We start from the raw sequence: 24,996 nt of genomic DNA on the forward strand, positions 1-24,996 counted from the left end.
CACCTGGCTCTTAACCACTACACCATGCTGGCTCTATTCCTCTTGTGCCCAGAAACCTCATCCTATTATCTGGACTCTCCTGTAAGGATGCCAGATTCCAAGCGAGACCTGGGGATCACCTGGAATTGTAGCTGACATCCAGACTACGGAGGTCTCCTGGAGAAAAGGGATGCTCTAGAACAGGGGTAGGGAACCTGCGGCTCTCCAGATGTTCAGGAACTACAATTCCCATCAGCCTCTGTCAGCATGGCCAATTGGCCATGCTGGTAGGGGCTGATGGGAATTGTAGTTCCTGAACATCTGGAGAGCCGCAGGTTCCCTACCCCTGCTCTAGAAGGTGGACTCTATGGCATTATGCCCCACTGGCCTCCTTAGGTTCCATCCCCAAATCTCCAGTAGTTTCCTAACCGGAGGTGGCAACCTGTCCCGCTCTCCCCTGTCGGTGGGCGACTCCTGCCTCTTTAATTCCTGCAATTACGGCTGTTTTCAACCTTTGAGCCACTCAGCCACCGAGCGCCGTCTTTGTTGTGTGTCAATATTTGGAAGTTAGCTCAGGTGTCTTAATCCAGCGCCGTGTCTCTTGCGCATATTCAAGAGGACCTCTGATGAATTCCTCCCCCGCCCTCCAGGGAGGTGACGGAAAGGAAGGAAGGCATTGGAAGCCAGGAGGCCATGTGTGCGTGGAGGGGAAATTCTCCAGAACTGCACAGATAGAAACAGGGAGGGTTGTGTGTTTGCAAGACCCCTTTCCCCCCCACCCCCAATCATTGCTGGCAAGTTGCGTTCATCTGCAATTGTCCGTCTTGCATCAACTTCTGGAGCAGGGTGCGCAATTAAACTACCTCCTTTAAAAAAGATAACAGCTATTTTAAACCTGAAAGCTGGATCTGGCTGTGCTGGTTACACAATCGCTGCAACTTGGAATGCATTAAATGTTTCTAGATTAATGAGTGTCGGGGGTGGGGGAAGCACAGTTTTCTCTGCCCGGGGGGTTGAAATGCACCCACCCCTCAGAGTCTGAACTTAAAAGTGAGGAGAGGGGTCATTCATGCACACAAACCCCTATTTGAAAAGCCCCTTTGCGACAGCACGGAAAATGGGGACTGTTTTCAAGCAGGGTTCCCCGAGCCCACACCCGAGCAGAGGCGCTCGGGAGCAGACGCTGGTCCTCAGACCTGCTTTGCTCGGGAGCGGCATCTTCAACTGCGTCTTCCTGCACGCTGCAGTAACCAAGTTCCTTCTGCAGTGGCCTGATGCAGGCTGTTGCGATGCCGGGAGGCATGTGCTCGATGCTGGCTGTCTTTCCCAGAAGCCGATTGGCTGCCCGGCTGCTGTGGCAGCACATGCTGGAGTGGCCCCAGCCCCTGAGCGAGCAGAGCCAGAAGCCGCTGGGACTGCGAGTGTGTGAGCATTAGGGACAGGGCAGATGGAGGAAACAGAACAGCAAACATCCCCTGGAGCTGTAGGGAACCATGATCAGTATGTGCACGTTGGAAATGCCGTCGTGCAAGGCGAAAGGGCGATCTGGGGCGACACGTTTTTGGAGAAGCGTTGGTTCACGATGGGGCAGATCTGAGCCGAGGGGCACGATCCACCGTGAAGGCTGCCCTGCAAGATTTGCATCGAGCGTCATGGGCCATGCAGCTCCCAGTTGATCTGGGGTTTGCTATTGTGAACTTTCTGGGTGGATCACTTGCCATAAGAGGTGTGTCTAGGGAAAATGTAGCCTGGTGCAAAATCTGAGTTTTCCGTTACACACACACGCACGCAGGCACGCACGCGCACACACACACACACACACACACACACACACACGCACAATTTTCAGTTTCAAAACAAACCACCAAGTTCCATTTTCCACACTGCCAACAACTGCTCCGATTGTGACCGGCTCAAGAAGCACTGGAGGTCGAAAGACCCCAAACACCATCTAATGGCAACTATCTCCCGCAGCCATCTTATGCAGGGGCGTACTGCCCACGGGCCTTCCCCCACCACAACCAAATTTTTTTTGCACCAGGTCTTGAATCAGTATATGGACCTGGAGAAAGGAGGAGGGGTGTGTGTGTGTGTGGGAGGGTGATTTTCCACCCCTCCACGTGACTAAACGGCTGCAGCCCGGGGACATTTGACCCCATATGTCCCCGTGGGCGGTACGCCCCTGCATAAGATGGCTGCGGAAGATGGCTGCCCTTAGATGGTGTTTGGGGTCTTTCGACCTCCAGTGCTTCTTGAGCCGGTCACGATCGGAGCAGTTGTTGGCAGTGTGGAAAATGGAACGGTGGTTTGTTTTGAAACTGAAAATTGAACCTTTTCCATTCAGTGCAAGTGCTTCACTCTGAGATACAACCTGGTAGCATGAAAGTAGTTTTTGCGGCAGCGTCTTAGAATTCCAAACTCCCATCGCAGTTTTCCCCACATCAGTCTTTTGATACAAAACAGTGGTGTGCTGGAAACTGCGATTGGATCGTAGAGCTTCGTGGCTTAAGAGAGAACCGTGAGCTGGGAAATGCCCAGTTGAGATCCCATCTTGTCCACGGATTGATTAAATAGCCCACGCTCCCAGCCTCAGTCCCTCATCTGTGATATGGGGATAATAAAGCTGGCCTACTTTGCTAGGCTGTTGTCCATCAATGCATATGAAACGCTTTGAGCCATTGAAAACACCTCAGGGTAGCTGAGGGCTATTATGGGAAACAGCCTTTTGGGGAGGATTTTCCAAGTTTGTTCGTAGTCTACTTTGAGGAGGAGGGGAAATTCCCACCTGACAGACGTCTCTGCATCTCACTTTTCACCTCGCTGTCCTTTTAGTAAACCATTTTTACCCATTGGGGAATGCCTTATTGAAGTAGTATTAGTGGAATCTGCTAGCGTTTCTTGGCAATATCAATAGGAGTATAGTGCCTAGATCTCAACTTTGAATTTTATAATTTGTATATGGTTTTAACTGGGATTGGGGGTGAATTGGATTTTAATTGTTTATATGAATGATGGACACCGCCCTGAGCCCTTCAGGGAAGGGCGGTATAGAAATTTAATAAAATAAATAAAATAAATAAAATAGATCAAGGGATGTAATTGTCTCTCTCTATTCTGCATTGGTTAGACTTCACCTGGAATATTGTGTGCAGTTCTGGGCACCACAATTCCAGGAGGATATTGAAAAGCTGGAACGGGTCCAGAGGAGGGACAACCAAAATTGTAAAAGGTCTGGAATCCATGCCCTTCAAGGAAAGACTTAGGAAGCTGGAGATGTTTAGTTTGGTGAAGAGAAGGCTGAGAGGTGACATGATAGCCATGTTTAGATATTTGAAGGGATGTCATGTCGGTGAGGGAGCAAGCTTGTTTTCTGTGGCTCCAGAGGCTAGGACCAGGAGTCAAGGGTTCAGTGTAAAGGAAAAGAGATTCCACCTAAACATCAGGAAAAACTTCCTGACAGAAAGGTCTGCTCGACAGTGGAATGCACTACTTCAGAGTGTGGTAGAGTCTCCTTCTGTGGAGGTTTTTAAACAGAGGCTGGATGGCCACCTATTGGGAATGTTTTGATTGTGTGTTCCTGCATTGCAGGGGATTGGACTTGACAGCCCTTCCAACTCTAAGATTCTATGATTCTATGATATCCTCTAGGCCAGTGGTGGCGAACCTATGGCACGAGTGCCAGAGGTGGCACTCAGAACCCTCTCTGTGGGCACGCGCAGAGTTCCCCCCCCCCATCTAGGTTGGCCTAGGCTGCTGGGCTCGATTATTAGCATTAAACCTAAGACCTAGTTTTGGTGAGGCAGTGTAGGTAACCCTGTTAAGTGCTGTTAAACCCCACTGATTTTCATGCGAAGAACTAAAGCACAATCCTTTACCTGGGAGTAATCTCGGTTGCTGGCAATGGGGCTTGCTTCTGAGTAAACCCTCCTAGGGTCACGATTCACCTGTTGGAAGAGTTGGACGGCTGCTTCAAAGCAAAGTCAGCCGCCTCGGAGCCAACCGTTTTTTGTAAACTAAAACCTCAGTATTCAGGTTAAATTGCCGCGTTGGCACTTTGCGATAAATAAGTGGGTTTTGGGTTGCAATTTGGGCACTCGGGTCTCGAAAAGGTTCGCCATCACTAATCTAGGCATAGAGCAAGGGTCACTTAAGAAACCGGGGGACAGAAGGTGTGAATTTCTCATGTTGTGCTGGGAATGGGATTAGATGAACCTGGGTACTCCCTTCCAGCCTGGCATTTCTATATGGTGATTGTCGCTTTCAGTGGGGAATGGATGAGGATATCCCTGCTATCAGTCACAATGGCTACAAGTCATAGTGGTTATCTGCTGCCTCTGGTACCCAGAGGCAATATGCCTCTTTATATCAGCTGCTGAAGAGCACAGGCAGGAGGGAGATTTGACGGTCATTCCACTTGTGGTACCCAGCTGACCACTGTGTGGACAAAATTCTGGATCAGATGGGCAGTCGTTCCAATTCAGCCTGGATCTACGTATGTCCTTGTGCCTCATAGACGCGGCACGCGTGACCTTGAAGGTGCCGTGTAACGCTCAGCCACCCATCAGCCTCCAGCTGAACGTTTCGGAAAGACTGGTGGGATAAATGTGATGCTTTCCTCCTGTATCTTTAACACACACAAAAACCAGCTCCTCCTTGCCTTTTAAATCCTTTGCGAGATGGGCTATCGCAGAGTCAACAAACACAGCATGCATCAGAGTTCAGCCTGACACAGTTTTTCCACGAAGGGCTCAAATGGTCAAGCTGGAGACAAGAACACAGGTTTTAAGGATGCCCTTCTGTGAAATACTGGCAACATCAGGATCTCTCTGGCAACAGTGTGGAGGCCCAGAATTCAGGGCCCAACATTTCAACAGGGAACTGATGTGCTGTGCCTGATTCCAGGGGGGAGGGTCTCACTACTTTAGCTGTAGACTCTGCTCATTGTCTAGTCTTCATCAATAGGGTTTGCCCGCTTCTAGGTATTATATCTGTTAATTTATTGATTTTAAGTGATTTTATATTGTATATGTTGTAAACCACCCAGAGCCCTTTGCGGTTGGGCGATATAGAAAGTTGAATGAATGAATGAATGAATGAATGAATGAATGAATGAATGAATGAATGAATGAATGAATGAGGGTGGTAAATACAACCAATCCACTTTTACACCCTGAGGGCTAACATACTTGTTCTACGACAGCAATGCATTTTAAATCTTTATAATGAAAATTCTTGTGTTTGCATAAATCCAAACAAAAGTACTTCTTGAATCTCTAACCCAAATAATGCTTTCATCCTGCAGTATACACTCACATATAACTATACCGGTGATGGCGAACCTTTTCGAGACCGAGTGCCCAAATTGCAACCCAAAACCCACTTATTTATCGCGAAGTGCCAACACGGCAATTAAACCTGAATACTGAGGTTTTAGTTTAGAAAAAACGGTTTTATCCGAGGCACATGTTACTCAGGAGTAAGCTTGGTGAAGCAACTGTGCAACGCTTCAAATGGGTGAATCACGATCCTAGGAGGATTTACTCAGAAGCAAGCCCCATTGCCAGCAACCGAGCTTACTCCCAGGTAAAGGATTATGCCCAGGCCAACCTAGATGCGTGTGTGTGTGTGGGGTGTGTGTGTGTGTGATTTTCCACCCCCTCCCACATGATGAACTCTGTGCACGAGTGTTCACAGAGAGGGCTCTGAGTGCCACCTCTGGCACCCGTGCCATAGGTTCGCCACCACTGAACTACACTGTGTGCAGCACAAATATTAGCAACCTGTAAACAATCTATCGTTATTCCACACCCAAACACAATTGTGGAATAATGATAGATTATTTACATGTTGCTAATATTTGTATTGCACACATTGTAGTTATATGTGAGTGTATACTGCAAGCTGAAACCATTATTTGGGTTGGAGATTCAAGAAGTACTTTTGTATGTATGTAAACACCAGAATTTTCATTATAAAGATTTAAAATGCATTGCTGTCTTGGGACAAGTGTGTTAGCCCTCAGGGTGTAAAAGTGGATTGCCTGTATTTACTCAGTGCACCCACCCTACATTTTTTGAAGATGGTCGCTTCTAGGTGGTGGCTGGCGATCTCCTGGGTTTGCAACTGATCTCCAGGTGACAGAGATTGGTTCACCTGGAGCAGGGGTGTCAAACTTGCAGCCCTCCAGATGTTCATGAACTACAATTCCCATCAGTCCCTCCCAACATGAGCATTGGCTATGCTGGCAAGGGCTGAGGGGAATTGTAGTTTATGAACATCTGGAGGGCCGCGAGTTTGACACCTGTGACCTGGAGGAAACAGCCAATTTGGAAGGGGGGGAGGCTCTATGTCATGGTACCCCACTGAAGTTCTTCCCCTCCCCAAACCCCATCCTCCTTAGGATCCACCCAAAAATCTGCAGGAATTTCCCAACTTGGAGCTGGCAATCCATTCAATGAGAATATTGCTTCTGACACCTGTGCATTTTACAGCATTCTCCCTTGTGATTCCAGGATACAGTGCAGTTTAGGGAACACACTAACAGAATGCTGTTCCGCATTCATTTGTTTTCTAAAATCCAGCTCCACTGTGAGTGGGTATAAGAGGCCATGCTGTTATATTTCTTGTCCTGGCTAGAGCGTGGCAGGGTAATATGTCTCCTTTTCTGAGTTTAGCTAAAGGGTGGAAATATATATATTTTTTTAAGTAGAGAAATTGACCCATCAAAGATCCAGGGGGTTAGGGAAGGTTTTAAGCATGGTTGCAGTTTGTAACTCCTGTCGATAATCCCAATTCACATGTTGTTAATCCATTCAAACATCATTTCATGTTGTGCTTTATTGATGACTGTTTTGATCCCCATCAATATAAGAAGGAGTCTTTCCTTTCCGATTCGTCTGTTTGGTAAATAAAGATCTAGGAGTTACTGGTTGACGCCGCGATGTGTATATATCGATACATTTTCTCTTTTTCTGCTAGCATTAATTTATAGTGTGGGTTAACTTTTATTTAATGCCTTGTGGCGACTTTCTGATTTGTGCAGAACTTTTTTTTTAAGCTGCTTGCGAAACTGAGCCAAGTTTCTAGCCCTCTGTGTGACGGCAACACCAACATTTTAAAAGTGCGATTTGTTATTTATATGCATATGCATATAGTGCTGATTCGAGGACACTCATGAGTGAGTGTGTTGTAGTGGTTGTTGGACCGAGATTTGGGAGATCCAGGTTCGAATCCTTCCTTTGCAGTGGAAACTTGTTGGGTGACCTCGGGCCAATCACAGACTCTCAGGATTGTCTTGAGGATGAATCAAAAGAGAGGAAAATGAAGCACATGGTTTGGGTCCTCATGGAGGAGAAAGGCAGGATATGAATAAATAAAACAATAAATGTATTGTCGAAGACTTTTACGGCTGGACTCAACTGGTTGTTGTGGGCTTTCTGGGCTGTGTGGCTGTGGTCTGGTAGATCTCGTTCCTAACATTTCGCCTGCATCTGTGGCTGGCCAGCCACAGATGCAGGCGAAACGTTAGGAGCGAGATCTACCAGACCACAGCCACACAGCCCAGAAAGCCCACAACAACCAAGATAATAAATGTTGAAAAATGTATACTTTTAACGGCAAAAAATTGGTGCCAGGAAACAGAATAGTGTAAAAATAAAGAATTGCGGGTTCCATGTTGTAAAAAGCTCAGAACAAGAGGCTTGTAGCTCAGAAGGCCAGGAGCCGGAACTTGAAATTGTCCTTCCTACGTGTAAGGGTCTGTTACTCCAGCCAATAATTGAGACTCAGGAAAGAGCTTTATTGTACTGTGTCAGGACCTTAGTTGCAGAAAGCCAGAGGTGGCGCTCAAGCTTTTGCAGCAGGTCTATATCTTCAAACATTGCCCATATCGGCGTTCCCCCCTCCCTCTGGTTCCCACAATAGCCTGCATAAGAAAAGGATCATGTCAAGAGAGTATTGTTATGTGCTCTGCTCAAGGAGAGCGATAGAGCTCACTTCCTTCTTCAGGAAGTGGGGGGAAGGAGTGAGGTATGCATACTTCGCTAGTTACAAGCACAGACATAGAAAACAGAGTAGGTTCTCAGGTCTCAGGTTAACATAAGGCAGTGATGGCGAACCTATGGCACGGGTGCCAGAGGTGGCACTCAGAGCTTTCTCTGTGGGCACGCGCAAACAGAGTCCCCCCCCCCCCGCCCACACACATCTAGGCTGGCCTGGGCTCGATTATTAGCATTAAACCTAAGACCTAGTTTTCGGGAAGCAGTATGGGTAACCCTGTTAAGCGCTGTTAAACCCCACTGATTTTCATGCAAAGAACTAAAGCACGATCCTTTACCTGGAAGTAAGCTCGGTTGCTGGCAATGGGGCTTGCTTCTGAGTAAACCTTCCTAGGATCGTGATTCACTCATGTGAAACGTTGCATGGTTACTTCAAAGCAAAGTCACTGACTACCATCAAGCTTACTCCTGAGTAACACACACCTTGGAGCCAACTGTTTTTTCTAAATGGAAACCTCGGTATTCAGGTTAAATGGCCGTGTTGGCACTTTGCGATAAATAAGTGGGTTTTGGGTTGCAATTTGGGCACTCGGTCTCGAAAAGATTCGCCATCACTGACATAAGGTGACCAGATGGTCACCGTTGTGATCCGGGCCGCAGAAGCACACGGGCTTCTGGGGCTTGCCATTTGCCACCCTGTGACAGAGCGGCAAACGGCAAGCCCCAGAAGGCCATGCGCAACTGCGGCCGGGCGCACGGGAGGCTGCCGCAGTGCCTTGCGCCCCCAAGGCAGTGCAGCAGCCTCCCAAAAATCGGGACAATTTGTAGAACCCGCGGGACGCGGGACAAATTGTCTAAAGGCGTGACGGTCCCGCCAAAAGCGGGACGGCTGGTCAGCCTAGGTTAACAGGAAGTGCAAGGTTGACCTTGGCTCCAGGAAGTGCAAGGTTGACCTTGGACCCTACCAACCAGCCTGTTCTCCTCGAGACTCCCCAATCGCTGATACTCTCCTTTCTTTCCCCCTTCCCCACCTCCCAACAGGCACCATGTCCACTACGTCATCCCGTACGATGGAGACCAATCCGTGGTGGATTCTTCAGAGAATTACTTTGTGACTGACAATGTAACCAAGCAGGAAATTGACCTGATGCTGGGACTTTTGTTGGGTTTCTGTATAAGCTGGTTCCTGGTGTGGATGGATGGGGTGCTGCATTACGCTGTGCGAGCTTGGAGAACAAGTCGACGGTATGGTAAGTGGATTGTCGCCAGGAGGGTGGAAATGTGGTTGATTTGCCGAGGGGGGTTGCAACTGGGGGTGGGGTGGGGATACAAAAACCTGGGCCCTGGGAGCTTGCTGATGTAACCTCATAAAAATGGGTGAGTGGTAGATACTTAGGAAGAGGGGTAGTTGGTTAAGGTTTTGGACCAGGATCTGGGAAAGTCCAGTTCGAATCTCCTTAGGTGTTTTGAGAAAAAAGACATTTAAAGTTTCCCATTTTTAAAGACTGGAAAAGATTAAGTTTTAGATCAACGTTTAAGCTGTTTAGAATTCGAAAAGTAGTTGGTGCTTTTGCTAGATATACGATAAAAGACCAACAACTTGAAAAGCACAGTGAGATAAAAACAGCCAAGAATGCACATATGTGTCTTTGGCAAAAGGGCGATAATAGCGCTCCATGATGAATATTTCTCCTGAAAAGTGCTCAGCAACTCAAAAAGTTTGGGAATATCTGGTGTATAGACTTAAAAAATATATTATTATTATGCTATAATGGTATGTCAATTGCCTATTTTTTAATATTTAAAAAAGCCACCAGAATAGCCTCCTGGTTGAACTGTGATCACCAAGGAGCATCATGGATATAAATTATAGACTGAAAGGTACCAGCTGGGTGCAGGGGGTTGGACTAGAAGACCTTATGGCCCCTTCCAACTCTATGATTCTATGAAACCGAAAAAACATGAAAACCTGCCACATGGAAGTCCGGTTGGCGTGTGCCAAACCGGCAACCGCAGCAACAACAAGGAAGTCTGCCCCCATGTGGAAACACTTGAATTCAAGCAATGTGAAAGATATTTCTCCATCTGAGGTCCCAGGAAGCAGCTGCCGGCCAGAGTAGGCAATACTAAACTAGGTGGACCAGTGGATCGCTTCTGTCAAAATCAGCTTCAGAAGGTTGTATGAACTTTCTCCTGCAAAACTGTTTAAACCTGCAGGCGTCTCTTCGTATTAACAGCAGTGGCAAGGACAACTTTGAGTGTTCAGGCGGCTGGTTTTTTGCAGCTGATTTTGTGTCAGTTTGAAATTAATGGTTGCAAATTTGGGAAGGAAACGTTTTAAGCAAGCGGAAAACCTGGCTGCTTCGGCAGGTGCTCTTGGCACAAGGACGGCTCCTTCTCTCTCCTCCCCTCCCCACACGTTTTCCATTTGTCGCCTGTCATCAGATCTCCAGCAAATGGCTCCATGTGACGTGTCAAAATAGCAGAGTCACCTTTTGATTGACATTGTTGTCTGCACCAAGGAATCCTGGGGACTGTGGTCCTCAGGAAGGGTTGGGAGATCTCTGCCGCACAATTCTCGGCCCTGTTGCAATCCTAGGGGTTCTTGGGAGGAAAGCCTGATGCTGAAATGAGATTGAAACTGGCTTAAACATATAAAAAGATTAGCCTTGCGATGACTTACGAAAGCATCCCTGTTTCAGATCGCATTTGAACCTGAGTAGCCGTCAATAAAGTTTGGAAATTGTTTATGAGCTTTATTAGATGTGAAGCCATCACATTTATGATAACAATAATTGCAATCACCCTGGCATAACGATGCTGTTTATTATGTAAATGAACACCATCACGAATTGGCATACAAGAAAAATATAAGCTACTGGTGGATGGATCCTTCACAAGTAAACAGGCTGGATTCAAGCCCAGTAGTACTTTAGAGGCCAATAAGATATACTTTTTTTGAGAGTCGAAGCACCCTCCGTCAAGTTCCTGATGAAGGGAGCATTGATTCTCGAAAGCTTAAACCCCCCAAATCTTGCTGATCTCTGGCCCCTTCCGCACATGCAGGATAATGCACTTTAACTCCACTTTCACAATTGCTTGCAAGTGGATTTTGCTCTTCCTCACAGTAAAATCCAGCTGCAAAATGCATTGAAAGTGGATTAAAAGTGCATTATTCTGCATGTGCGGAAGGAGCCTCTAAGCTGTTTCTGGACTTGAATCTAGCTTTTCTGCTGCAGACCAACTTAGTAGCCTTCTGAAACTATTTTCATAAGTGGGGGTGCTTTTCGGTGGCAGGTGTTGTGGCAGCCAGTGTGGTGTAGTGGTTAAGAGTAGGTGGGTCATCTGGACAGCTGGGTTTGATTCTCCACTCTTCCACAGAAGCAGCGGACTCTGGAAATGGAATAACAGGATGCACATTCATTAATCAGGCATTCAATGCCCTTATTAAAAAGTGTGCGATGCTGTGCAAAATCAAAGGATCGTCAGAATTAAGAATTTGGGCCATAATTGCTCCTAGATCCAGAAACCTTTATTAGGCATCTACAGCATCAGGACAAAAGGAAAAGCTAAATCCAATAGAGAACAGTGAAAATAGTGTGAACAGAAGCCAAGGGAACCTAGTTCAAAGTGCACATCAAAAATTTGGCTACGATTTCCGTTATTTCAGCCTCAGGGTTGTTAAGCAGAAGAATCACCTTTGCACTGTTAGAGAGACCCGTGAACCCAGCCAAGGTTAAGCAGAGAAATTGGGCCTAAAGCTGTCATACTTTGGGCAGGAGAGCAAGATGTGTTCAAAGGAGTCGGTATAGGAAAGGCAGAAAGAACAATGTCGATCTCGCCCAGGGATGTTTAAGAACCGACCTTGAAGTAAAGACGATGGATGGGAATTGCATCTTGCTCTTGAGAGTGGCCATCTCAGTTTATGGTTTGGGAGCTGGTTCAGAAAATGGGCAACACAGAGCTTTCGGGGAGTGAATTGCTCTTATATTATTTATTTATTTTTATTTATACTTTGAGCTTTTATACCACCCCGTCCCCAAAGGGCTCCGGGCGGTGTACAGCATTTATTTATTTTATTTATATTTTAGATTTATAGGCCGCCTCTTCCCCGAAGGGCTCGAAGCATAAAATAGATACAATCATAAAACCATCATAAATTAGCTAAAACCTATAAAAGCAGCGAAAAACTAACTAAACGTTAACAAATGAAAGTATAGGTATAAGTGTAGGTGGCGCCCGATAACCTGACATTAAATCCTTCCCCCAAGGGAGGAACGGCAGGTCCCGTCAGATGATACAGGCCCAGATGTGGGAGCCAGAAAGGGGGGGAGGCCACCATCAGCAGCTGGTCCCTCCAAAGGCCCGGCGGAACAGCTCCGTCTTACAGGCCCTGCGGAACTCACCGAGATCCCGCAGGGCCCGGACAGCTGGCGGGAGAGCGTTCCACCAAGCAGGGCCAGAGCCGTAAAGGCCCTGGCCCATGTGGAGGCCAGCTGCATCATCGAGGGGCCAGGGACCACCAGTAAATTGGCCTCCACTGAACGAAGAGGCCGTATGGGGATGCGGTCTCGAAGATGAGTGGGTTTAACCAACAAAGGACAACCCTCGAAGATGAGTGGGTTTAACCAACAAAGCACAACCCTCTTTGAGCGAAGCATATTTCAGACAATCGAACAAAATATAGCTGCTAAGTTGTTGTCAGAATCCAGCTGAGACCTCTCTTTTGCTCTCTCTCTTTCTCCTTTCCTCCCTCCTCTTCCCTTTGCAGACAATTCGTGGTCTTGGATCCCGAAATTTTGTAACTTCAAGGAATTCAGAAAACGTCACCACAGGCAGTACGAAGAGCCTACTGGAAACATGGTACATATCAAACAGAAGCTGTATCATAACGGGCATCCCAGCCCCAGACACCTCTAAAAAACCCAAGACTTATGAGGGGTGGTAGAACATGCCTTTGCCATTGGCCGAGAGGAACGTCTGTATGCCCGTTCCTCGACAGATGCCCGCAAAGGACTTCCTGTTACTTCCCCACACGGCGTGTCCTCACGACACGCAGAGAATGCACAATTTACCCGTGTCCCTGATGCAAGGCACTCAAGACGTTGCACTGTGGTTACCATTTTATTGGTGGACTTGTGTATATATGTAAAAACAAACCAGATAAATCAAACAGAAAGAGAATTTGCATTGTATTTCCAATCCCATCTTCTTCGAAGGTGTCCTGCAAATGGCGATGTTTCCCCCCTCTGGTTCGTTTTTGTTTGGAAATCTGTCGTTGTTCCGGGTCGTCTTAGGTGAGTCCAGCCGGAAGGGGCGTTGCTTAGCGTTTTGAGAACTTTTAAATTGCTCTCCAGTTGTCTCCGATTCCCTCTCCCCGAAGTCCTTTCCGGTGTTAGGGTGTCTTGTTCCAATGCAGATTTGGTTTTGAGTTTCATGCCATTCGGTAGCTACAATCTCTATCTTGTCCCATTTCAATTGCTGTTGGAACCAGGTTGGTAGATTGTTTTTTTCTTTTCCATTTCCTTTTCTGTTTCTAAAACAAATGGGATGTGTAGATTCCCCCGCCTGAATCTGCTGTTTCTCAAGGACCAACCAATACTGTTGTGCCACGTAAAATTTAGCAGTTCACAGGTTGGATGTAAGTAAGGCAATATTGCTCGGGCATCACATTGGTGTTATTCCACTGGCTCTGGTGGAAATGCAGCAAAGTTGGTTTCCGTGTCTCTTTGTGAATGCTCCGGAGTCTGTGTCGACCCATCACATATTCCCTGTCTTGAGAATTATTACCCCTTTTATATATGTTGCATTGCTAAAGCGTTAGTGACCGAGTCTTGAAAACCAAAAGACATTTTGTGATTACTTGCTCCTTGCCCGTAGAACATATAACAGGAGTCTCTGGTGACCGGTAGCTGATTCTCCAAACCATCTCTTACGTGATGCAGACACCAAAGAGTTAACTTCTTGGATGTGTTGGCTGGTCTTATGAATGGTTCAACATGCTATGTAACAGAGCTTCTTAGGTCAACCTAGGTTTGAGAAGTTTCTCCAAACCATGGTGGGCTGTGATCTTGGCTTGCTCCAATACAATTCAAATCAGAAGGGCCCTGCTGGACCAGACCAAAGGTCCATCTTGTCCAGCATACTGTATCCTGTGATGCCTAACCAAGTGCTCTTGGAAGGCCTACAAGCAGCTCATAGAGGCCAGAGCCTTCCTTAGTTGCTGCCTTTCCATAACTGCTGTTCAGAAGTGTTCTGCCTCTGAAAATGGGGAGGTTCCATGTAGCCATCATATCTAAGAGCCATCGATGGACCTATCTTCCATGAATAGATCTAATCTTTAAAGCCATCTAAGCTAGTGGCCATCCATTACATCTTGTGGCAGAGAGTTCCACATGTTAATTACCTGTCGTGCGCCAAGGAAGTCTTTGTGCAAGTCAAGATCATAGTTCATCAAGGGCTGGGAATGGAGGGTCTGGACAGACAGGGAGGAGTTAGTGCCCTCAAGTGTTGGAGCGTTTGCAAGACCTCCTTTCTAAAACCCACTCCCAAAGGCTAACTCTTCTGTAGTCTCACCATGTTAAAAGACCCATTGTTTGAATCAACCCTGATGTTGTACATGATGGGGTAATTCTGTCCGCCCTCCCCCAATATTGTTGCGTATCTATCAACTCACTATTTCACCCAAATAACCCTTTATTTTAATGCAAATGATTTAAAATGCATGAGGTGCGCTGTGCCTTTAAGATCAACAGGCAGAGGAGATTCTGTGCCCTTCCTCTTAAAGGGATACAGTACATTGCTAAAAGTAAAACTTCAAACTCTTGATGGTGATGGGACCTCTATATCTTGAAGAGCTCAGTGCTAGGGCAGAGTAACAGGTGCAGAGTCTTCCTTCAGCCTTTGTGGAATAAAATAAGCTACACCTATTGAATTTCTGCTTGCCAGGTAGCTATTAAAGGCGCCAGAGAGTGGAGAAGCTCTAATCTATGTTTTTACAGGCATCATTCTCCCCCTCCTCATTTATTTAATAATTTGATTTTTTAAAAAGAGAAATCAATTATATCCTGCCTATTTTATATAAACTCTAGATGGCTTACAATTAAACTAAAATAATCAAGTGGAATTGCATGCATGCATTAGGGCATAATAATACATGTACTGATAAGGAACAACCTAGCCAAACAATATCAGGGTAAGTCACTGTTGCTGCACCAATCGGAACAGGGCAGTTTGGAGAGGAAGAAGAGCACAAAGATGGCGGAGCCTGGTACGGGATTGGTGGATTGAGGGGGTGGAGCTTAGTGAGGTAATGATGGGGGTGGGGCCTGGTGAGAGTGAGGCAGTTTACGAGATGGTGCCCCCCAAGCCCAAAACATGAGGGTGCATTAAATAATAACAAGCCAAAGAGAGAATAACAAATGAGCAGAAAAACCCTGCTCCTTTGTAAACCTACTAGTTGCTTATGTAACTCTGTGCTGGATTGTGGCCCAGGGCTCCCTCAACCCTGTGTGCCTTCATGTAGAAGGCCCGACATACTTTGTGCAACTTCCTTTCGAGCGACCCCGCGCAGACTCGGCGCGGCCAGCAGGTCACCTGGTTGCAAGCCGCCATCTTCCAAAATCCTAGGCAAACACTAATGTTCCAAGTCATCTCCGAAACTTGTTGAAATGGTCCCCGTCCCCTCTTTTCGTTCTTTTTAATTTAATGAACCGAGTTTGACTAGAAAGGCCCCAAACTTGTTCGTTGTTGACCCCCCCACCCACCCCAAAAAAGAAATTTGGACAAATCCTCCTTCTGAAACTACTGTCTGTGATTACTCTCTTGTTTGATTGCAAATGTCTGTGTGATTAAAACGGAAACAAAATTAACATGCAAGAAATCTTATTGCCAAAACGAACCCCAACCAATGTATGGTTTGTTTTACTTTGTTCTTGGTGCTTTTTTTCTGTCAAAAGATCGTGTTCATTAACTCCTGTGTGTTTGTGTGTGTGGGGAGACACTCTGATGAAACTGAACGCCATCTCCATTTTGTTTCTGTACGTTGCACATCTTGCTTATATATCTATATCTATATATATATATACATATATTTTCACAGCTGTTTTTTCAAAATGCCTTAATTTTTCATATTTGTGTTTGTGTGCTTTTCCCATTCAAGGGGTTTACGAAGCTGGAAGAGATTCTGAAAAACCATGATCTTGGTTGGGTCTACTCTGAGGCAGAGGGCTTTTTTTAATGAAAGGATCATGGCTTGTATGGGTCAAATCTAGGGTTCAAAGCCGTGGTGGGATTCAACTAATTTTACAACCGTTTCCAGTGGTGGGATTCAAATAATTTAACAACTTGTTGTTTACAAGCACCATTTTAACAACCGGTTCTGCAGAAGTGGTGCGAACCGGCTGAATCCTACCTCTGTTTCAAAGAGCAAAAAATATGCCTGATATTGGTGTGGCGGAAACTAATACAGGACAATAAAACAGAACCTACTGCACTATGACTATCAACAAACCCAAGGTTTACAATATGTAATAGTGTGTAAGTTGAATCAATCCAAAGTGTAAACAAAGAATCACTTGCAATTAGCAAGAATGTAAATGTGAGACCACATCCCAATACCGTTAGAACCAAATCCAAAAGAGCATATTGTATAATTTGGCTTTGTTGGCAGGCATAGTGTAATAGGTTCTTGTTTTTTGTTTCAAATCTTGAGTTGCCAAACTCCAGATGGGGGGGTGTGGAGATCTGCCAGAATTATAACCAATCTTCACACTTGAGGGATCCGGTCCCCTGCTTTGGAGAGTAAATCTATGGCGTTATACTCCAATGAGGTCCATTCCTTCCCCAGGTCCCCTTCTCTGGCCTCTACCCCCAAATCTCCAGGAACTGGCAATTCAAAGTTGGCAACCCTATTCAAATCTGATTTTTTCTGAAGGAGTGGGAGGGTATTCTGCGATGCAGCTAAACGTTTTATAATCTAAGAAAGCAAAGCCTAATTAGGTTGTGGTGGGCTTTCTGAGCTGTGCGCCCGTGGTCTGGTGGATTTTGTTCCTGACGTTTCGCCTGCATCTGTGTCTGGCATCTTCAGAGGTGTGTCACAGAGAGAAGTCTAATTAGGTCTACGCAAAAGTAAGTCTGTTTTATTCAGGGGGCTTACTCACAGGGAAATGTTGTTAGGATTGAAACCTCAGTGAAATGTTTCGGGATCTTTATATGAAATGTCACAGGGCACAGTTGCAAGAGGTAGACCGTGCTCCGCCTTCCATATCTTCTTCCTGCCCCTTATTTTTCAACATTTGGATTTGATATTCTGGACATAGATCTCGAGCTGGCCAAGGAACGACGAATGTCTCAGATCATCCAGTTTGTTGCTTGCTAGCTATCTGGAGTAGAAAGCTTTAAACACCATTGCTCTGAATAAAATTTTTGTTGAATTTATTAAGAAAGTGATTCCACAAACACAGATGACGTAAGTCATAGACAATTGGCTCAGGTGCCACAACGAAAGGAAGCCTGTGTGCCGGAAGCCTGTGTGTGTAAAATTTGAATGTGAAAAAGCGTCACAGGGAGTTTAGCCAGTGTGATAGCCTCATTGATTCTTCTGAAGTTCAGATGCTCAACCAGAGGTGGAGTTTGTTGGAGGAGGAACTTGGTGGCTTGATTTTGGAGACAGAAAGGGTTCAACCCTCTCCTTCAAAAGCAGGGGTGTCAAACTCACAGCCCTCCAGATGTTCATGAACTACAATTCCCATCAGTCCCTCCCAACATGAGCATTGGCTATACTGGCAAGGGCTGGTGGGAATTGTAGTTCATGAACATCTGGAGGGCTGCGAGTTTGACACCTGTGTTCTAAAGGATCTCTCTTGCATCTCTTGCTCATACACAGGGGTGTATTGCCCATGGCGTCATGGGGTAACCCATGTTCCTGAGCACACGCCATTTCGTCACCTGGGAGGGGACCAGCTGGGTCCCTTCGCCCAGCCTTTCCCACGGCATGGCGACCTCACTGGCGCTGGTAGCTCCCCCCATGCCAGTACGCCACTTGTTGGCTGTTTGCCAAGAGCCCGCCTTGGCCACCGAGCTTCACCCCCCTCCCAGCCTCCCTGAAGGCTGGCTTCTGCCCTCCCCAGACATAAGTTTTCATGAGTCATTTGACACCTTGCAAACACTTGAAAATGAGGCACCATGCTCCCATTTGAGTCGGGCGTCCTGTACTTTCACATGGAGGATTTGTGCACAATTTAAAAACGAGCACGGTTTCAAGTAAACTTTGCGTTAGCAAAAAAGTTGGCGGTGTTCTCCACAGCAGCTGGCTGCTCTTGACGCATAGTTGAAATTTTACTGACTGGCTTGGATTAGGCATGCTCCAGTGTGATCATGGGCAGCTCATGCATCATTTAAAGCAGCGACGTTTTGAGTGCTCTATGATGCTTTTGTGCACGTACAGTTGACAGCTTTCACAGTGGGGCCGGGCACACTTAACAGCTCACACAACAGTTTCCTGCTTGTAGTGCAAGGGCACGAGAAACATTTGTGGTGCAGTTGAGACTAATTTTGAACTTTGGATAAAAAGCCAACTTTTTTAAAAAAAAAAGCATTTGAGAATGCTGCTTGCAATATGCTATCTAGTTTTAGCTTTAAAAGGGGCTTGGACAGATTTATGGAGGAGAAGTTGATTTATGGCTACCAATCTTGATCCTCTTTGATCTGAGATTGCAAATGCCTTAACAGTCCAGGTGCTCGGGAGCAACAGCCGCAGAAGGCTATTGCTTTCACATCCTGCATGTGAGCTCCCAAAGGCACCTGGTGGGTCACTGCGAGTAGCAGAGAGCTGGACTAGATGGACTCTGGTCTGATCCAGCTGGCTTGTTCTTATGTTCTTATAGTTTGAACAGAGATATGTTCAGCCATTGTGGTGACCCACTAGTACATGGGTCACCAACACTTTTGAGCCTGTGGATAGCATTGATATTCTGACATAGCATGATCTAGATGCAGTGACGAAATGGCTGCCGCAAGAGGCGGAGCCAGCCACAAAATTATTGCCAAGCTTAGCTTCAGTCACACAGTGAAGATCCTTGTGCTGCGGCAGCAAGTGAGGCTAAAGCGATACTTTTCAAAAATTCTGCATATCAAATCAAATCTCCTCTAGCCAATCAGAAGTCCTGCTGATTTTGTTTCTGAAGTGAAATCATAGAATTGGAAGATACCCCCAAGGGCCATCAAATCCAACCTCCTGCAATGCAGGAGGTAGAAATGATACACCTGGAATGCATCCCTTTGCCTCTTTCCCAGTTTCCTAAAGACCACTGCGCATGTGCACTTGGCAACTTGCCATTAATTTATGTCACTCCCCTTCTGTTACGAATGGGACCATGCTGATTTCAGTGTTCCAGAAATGCAGTCCTGATGCGCTCATACAGTTTGGCAGTGGTGAGGTTCCTTGCCTTCTAATCGAACACAGAAGGGCGCGCGCATGCATCACTGAACCATTGATTTCCGAATGATTACATCAAAAGTGCTTTTTGGGGCGGTGGGGAGGGGAGGGGTTTTTTTGCAATGCCCATATGTTCCATATCAGTGGGGAGCGGTGGTTAAGAAATCAGTTGAAAATGCAGAAAGCCGTGGGCCATTGCATCCGCTCCAATTCTGGACTTAATTTTAGAAACTCTTCAAATGCAGTCGGAATTCCGGAGGCGCAGCGTGCCGGGCAGAGAGAGCTTTGGAAATAACACGAGGCCCAGAACAGAGGGAATCAGTTCATCCTCGCAAGGACCGAGTTAATGAGCAAGGCCCAGAAGACCAGTCCTTCAACTAAAGCGTCTTCTGCAGGGGTTCGGGGAATGCGTAGGAGGCCCTCACGCTTGGTTGCAGCATTCATTCAAAAGCTGTAGGGATTGCTTGAAGGCTGGAGTCTGGAGGGGGCGAGTGGGGAATTTGCTGCCCCGTTGGGACATGTTCTATTTTGGGAGCTGCCTGGTTTTACTTTTTTTTTGGACAAGGGGCTTATGGAAAGCTTAGCGGCTTCGCCAGCAAAAGAGGGCCGGAAAGGAGGCGGCGGAACAGCAGACCCTGAGGCTGTGGCTTGCGTGTGGGAGAACATGTTTGAGAAATGCCTCTGGGCATAAACTGGCAATATGTATATATATCTCGTGCAGCTCCATGCTAAGCAACCCTTGAGATGCTGCAAAGAAGCCGCTGTGGAGGTTGTGGGAGGGAGGCAGGCCCGGGGTGGGAGAAAAGCAAGAAGAGAAATTCACGGGGAAAGCTAGACTGCTTGCGCACACGCACCGGCTTCCCTGGGGGCAGTTCCCTGATGCCAATTGTGCAATTAAAAGGGAAAGAAAGAATAACAGCCAGACGGAGGTCTCAGAACAGCTTGCCAATTATTCTGGGGACTTTCCTATCAAGGGCGCTCCCATCAACCTGCTTCAGTGAACCTTGAGGGCTTTTTTTCCACACTATGTTACCTGCAGGCTGGAACCTGTCTCTTGCAAAGACTGATAATGTGTGGTGGGCAGGAGCAGGACTTTTGCTTTTAAAAATAAACCCAATGATCACACCTGCAGAAACAGGGGAAGGCCCCCAGATGCAATAAAACAAGCATGCTAGGCAGGGCCTAAAACCATGTCATGCTAACTTTCTTCCTGCAAGGAACTTTTTGTTGTTATATAGAGGAACCATCAGCCATGCAGAGGCATCTAAAGTAATTCAGTCCAGACTCGAGATGAGGGTCTGGGTGGTCTTCTTATTAACCCCTCATGGTGGACCAAGGCTGTAACCACACAAATGGGGGAAGGGGCTGCCCCATCATACATGTACTGCTAATTTGCAAAGTACAACCAAGAACACAGTTATAGAGGACAGTTAATATAACCCTGCATGATGATAAGGATGAAGAGTAGTAGTAGTAGTAGTAGTAGTAGTAGTAGTAGTAGTAGTTTGGATTTATACTCAAGGTGGCCTACAAGCTCCTTTCCCTTCCTCTCCCCACAACAGACACCTTGTGAGGCAGGTGGGGCTGAGAGAGTTCTGAGAGAACTGTGACTAGCCCAAGGTCACCCAGCAGGAATGTAGGAGTGTGGAAACCCATCCGGTTCACCAGATAAGCCTCTGCCACTCAGGTGGAGGAGTGGGGACCCAAATTTGGCAATCCAGATTAGAATCCACCTGCTCTTAACCACTATACCCTCTGGCCTGGTCTCGCCCAGCATGCTTTGTTCTGTGGGAGAGGAATATACAATCTACTAACCTCTTTATGTGGAAAAGAGCATAGTCTCTGTCCAAAGCCTGAAAGAGGAAAGGCAGTTTGGGATAGGACATATGTTGTTAGGGATCCCCCGGGCCCGTCAAACGTTTTTCTAAAGCGGATATGGCCACATGGGGCTTTTGCCCAGCAGGGCTTCAGATTTTTAACGTTGCTTTGGCAGCAGCTGTCCCCGCGGCATAAGGATTCTGACTGTGTGACTACAAGCCAACAGGATAAACTAGAAAAAGAGACTTCGGGCTCATAGAGAAAATGGAGTCGGAGCAATTCCACCGACGTAAGACTGCGTCAACAGACACCGGGGACCGCAGTACCTTTTCCTCCTTGTTCACAGACTTCTCTTTAGCGGGTCTCTTTTTTAAAAACAAAAGATGATTGGCTACCAGCTGGAGGATGGAAAATGGTCTGGGGAAATAACACTTCTAAATTCGGAGCTACGGTTCCGCGGCCCCGCATTATAACTGCGTTTCCTGCCAGCCCACACACATGCCGAGAGATGGGAGAAATGAGCTTATCCATCACAGACCGTCACCAGCGGTACCAACTTGGATGTACCTTTGACAGGGCAGAGCACCACAGCCCGAGGCAGTCTAATTGGTTCTCTCTCTCCCGTCACCCTTTGGCCCCGGCCATCCATCACGGCCTTGTCCTTTGCTCCCCGTAACACAGGAAGATAAAAGATCCATCACGCGAAGGGTGCAGATGGGCAATCGTCGTCAGGGTCGGCTCCAGGAACCAGGGCGCACAAAACCAGGTTAGTGCAGATCCCAGCCTTGTACGCAAGGCCACACCGAAAAGATTGCCAAGTTCTTTTGCATTGGGGGTGTGTGTCATTTTTAAAAACAGCCCCCACTCCCACAAACTTGGTTAATTTGCTTCAGCTACATCACGGTTTCCCATCGCAGGAGGTGGTGATGGCCACTAACCTGGATATCTTTAAAAGGGGCTTGGACAGATTTATGGAGGAGAAGTTGATTTATGGCTACCAATCTTGATCCTCTTTGATCTGAGATTGCAAATTCCTTAACAGTCCAGGTGCTCGGGAGCAACAGCCGCAGAAGGCCATTGCTTTCACATCCTGCATGTGAGCTCCCAAATGCACCTGGTGGGCCACTGCGAGTAGCAGAGAGCTGGACTAGATGGACTCTGGTCTGATCCAGCTGGCTTGTTCTTATGTGGTCAGGGGCCCTTTCCGCGCAACACAAATAAAACGTTGCCGGGCAGGAAATGAAAGGTTTCTCCCACAGAGTTCCCCATGGTTTTTAGCTCAAGATGTTTTATTTCTAGCCTGAAGACCTTTCGTTTGCACGCTATTTCCTAGTGATTCTTTTTGTGAAAATGTCTTAAAATGTTTTCACTTGCCATGCGACCTCTTTAAAAAGTATCCCACGCCTTTCCGCAATTCCCGGACTTCCTTGTGGACACCATTTTCTGGGCTCACGATGGCCATCTTGCACTATAGTTCCATCAGTTTTTTTAAAACATTTGGGTGGGTGGGTGTCATGTCTACGTAGCTACCAGAGAATCACGGCTTGAGGCTTTGAAGCTTCATAGCTATGAATCTAAGAAGTAAAAACAAAACAAAACGGAACGACCACAAAATGGCACCTGGGAAGCATTTTCAAGTGGGTGAGTGCAGACAAACCGGGGGGGGGGGGGGGGGGGGGGGGCTTTGAAAATGTTTGGAAAACATCTGCAGGAACTTGTGTAGAAAGGGCCGCTTGTCTTAATGCTAAAAAACATTCGATTTTCAGTCAAATGTTCGCAGGAAGCTATGAAACAGCCAGAGCCAGTTGAATGTAGCGGTTCATCTTGGTCAGACGAGATCCAGATTCAAATCTTCCACTTATCCACAAAGCTCGCTGGCCCAAGACTGATCTGGGGACAATCTCCCTCTTTCAGTCCCACCTACCTCACAGGGACGTTGTGGAGACAAGGGACCAAATCCTTCCCCTCAGACCCATCCTTTTCTCAAAATTGCCTGGAGGTGTACTGCTCTGTGGCCGCACGAGTGGTGGGCAAAGCAAGATGGATCCCTCCTAGCAGTTTGTAAGGTCTTTTTGATAATTTTTCTTAAAATCCCAGAACAAATTTGGAAGGGGGTGTGGTTTTGTTCTTCCCGCCGTTGGCTGAATCTTTGCTTCTGTTTTTATACGTGGCTCATTAGCATCTCCCTGCTAATTGTTCTTAATTGCTTTGTTTATTCTCCATCCTTGTTTTGGATAGATTAATTTTTGCTAACTGCTGTGAGGCTGAATCGCAGGAGAGACACAGGATAGAAATTGGAGGGCAGTAAACAGATAAAACCCTCCCCCCCCCCACCCCCGAGCTTAGATCTGCGGTCACGGGGCCTAAACGTTGGGAGAAGGGACATGCACAACGGATGCTCCCGAGATGTACAACTGAATGCTTCTCTTCTCAAACAAAGGTAATCCCCTGCCCTCTGCCGCTGTCTCTGCCTCCCCACATTTCTGTCAGGATGAATTTCCTCACAGCTGCCTAGCAATCCCCGGTGAAATGGCCACAGCCGCAAACCTTGTCGCTTTGTGTAGGCGCCTAGGATTTGAGGCAAGGGGCGTGAAGGGCGACATGCCAAGACCAGCCAAAACATGGGCACGGAGGAAGGGCGAGCATCGTGGAGGCGTGTGCTGCTTTTCTCACGGGTACTGACGTTTGGCTGGAGGTCAGCTCTAAAACCAAGAGGCGGTTTCTGAACTTGCTCTTTCGGCGTGCAAACAATTGTCTAAATATCCACGGGCCCAGACGGGATTAACTGCTCTGTTTCCCTTGACACGAAAAGGACATGACGAGCACCTTGCAATTCAGGCAGAGCCTGCTGAGACTGCACAGCTGTGGCAGAAGCAGAGAACATCCAGCGGTGGTTCTACAAACTGCCTCACCTACCTCCATATGAAAAAAACACATACTACGTTGTTGTAATTTGACTGCCTTGCTGACAGGTTAGCTTTCTAGAGGCAGGGTATGGGGGGTGGGGGAAGGGAAGGTTGTGCAACAGACCACTGAGTCAAAATCCATGGCTGTCCCCTAATCCCATGTGGTAGAGGCTGTGAAAGGCATATCTAAGAAAATATCAGGGCAGGGGGTCAGGATGTAGTGGTAGAGCAAGTCCTCTGCCAATACAAGGGTTCAGATTCCTTGGCGGTTCCAGTTTAAGAGCTTTAGGTATTAGGTCAGAGGTGTCCATCTCTGGCGCTTCAGATGTTCATGGACTACAATTCCCATCAACCAAGCAGGGGGCTGATGGGAATTGTAGTCCATGAATATCTGAAGCATCAGAGTTGGACATCCCTGTACTAGATAGAGAAGAAGGCCTGGAGGGAAATAAAAACAGGAGAAAATGGCAACTCTATGGTATATCACAGACCTTTCCCCAGACTCTACCCTTCAGAGACACCACCCCCAAATCTCCAGGAATTTCCCAGGCCAGAGTTGGCAACCATCGCTACTAGAATCTGAATAAATAATACTGGAGGCAGCGGTCAAAGTCAGTATAAGATAGTTACCATGTTCCTGATTTGAAAGCTGTGAACTGACTGGTTCCTATTTGGGGTATAAAACCTAGAGCAGTGGTTCTCAACCCTCCTAATGCCGCGACCCTTTAATACAGTTCCTCATGTTGTGGTGACCCCCAACCATAAAATTATTTGTGTCTCGGTTCCTAAGACCATCGCAAATATGTGTTTTCCGATGGTCTTAGGCGACCCCTGTGAAAGGGTCGTTCGACCCCCAAAG

The 24,996-nt window shown here is 46.9% G+C and overlaps 1 protein-coding gene across 1 annotated transcript in view; it reads left to right on the forward strand.

The window, feature by feature from the left end:
* TMEM240 (transmembrane protein 240) overlaps window positions 1-15,948 on the forward strand; it is a 35,730-nt gene extending 19,782 nt beyond the window's left edge. Inside the window, exons 4-5 of the mRNA XM_048518634.1 lie at window positions 9,018-9,226; window positions 12,748-15,948. Coding sequence (XP_048374591.1) covers window positions 9,018-9,226; window positions 12,748-12,896 — 358 coding nt within the window. The 3' untranslated portion in view covers window positions 12,897-15,948. The remainder of the gene's footprint in view (window positions 1-9,017; window positions 9,227-12,747) is intronic.
* The last annotated feature ends 9,048 nt before the right edge of the window (window positions 15,949-24,996 follow it).

Source organism: Sphaerodactylus townsendi, linkage group LG16 (genome assembly GCF_021028975.2).
Source record: "Sphaerodactylus townsendi isolate TG3544 linkage group LG16, MPM_Stown_v2.3, whole genome shotgun sequence".
Taxonomy (NCBI): Eukaryota; Metazoa; Chordata; class Lepidosauria; order Squamata; family Sphaerodactylidae; genus Sphaerodactylus; species Sphaerodactylus townsendi.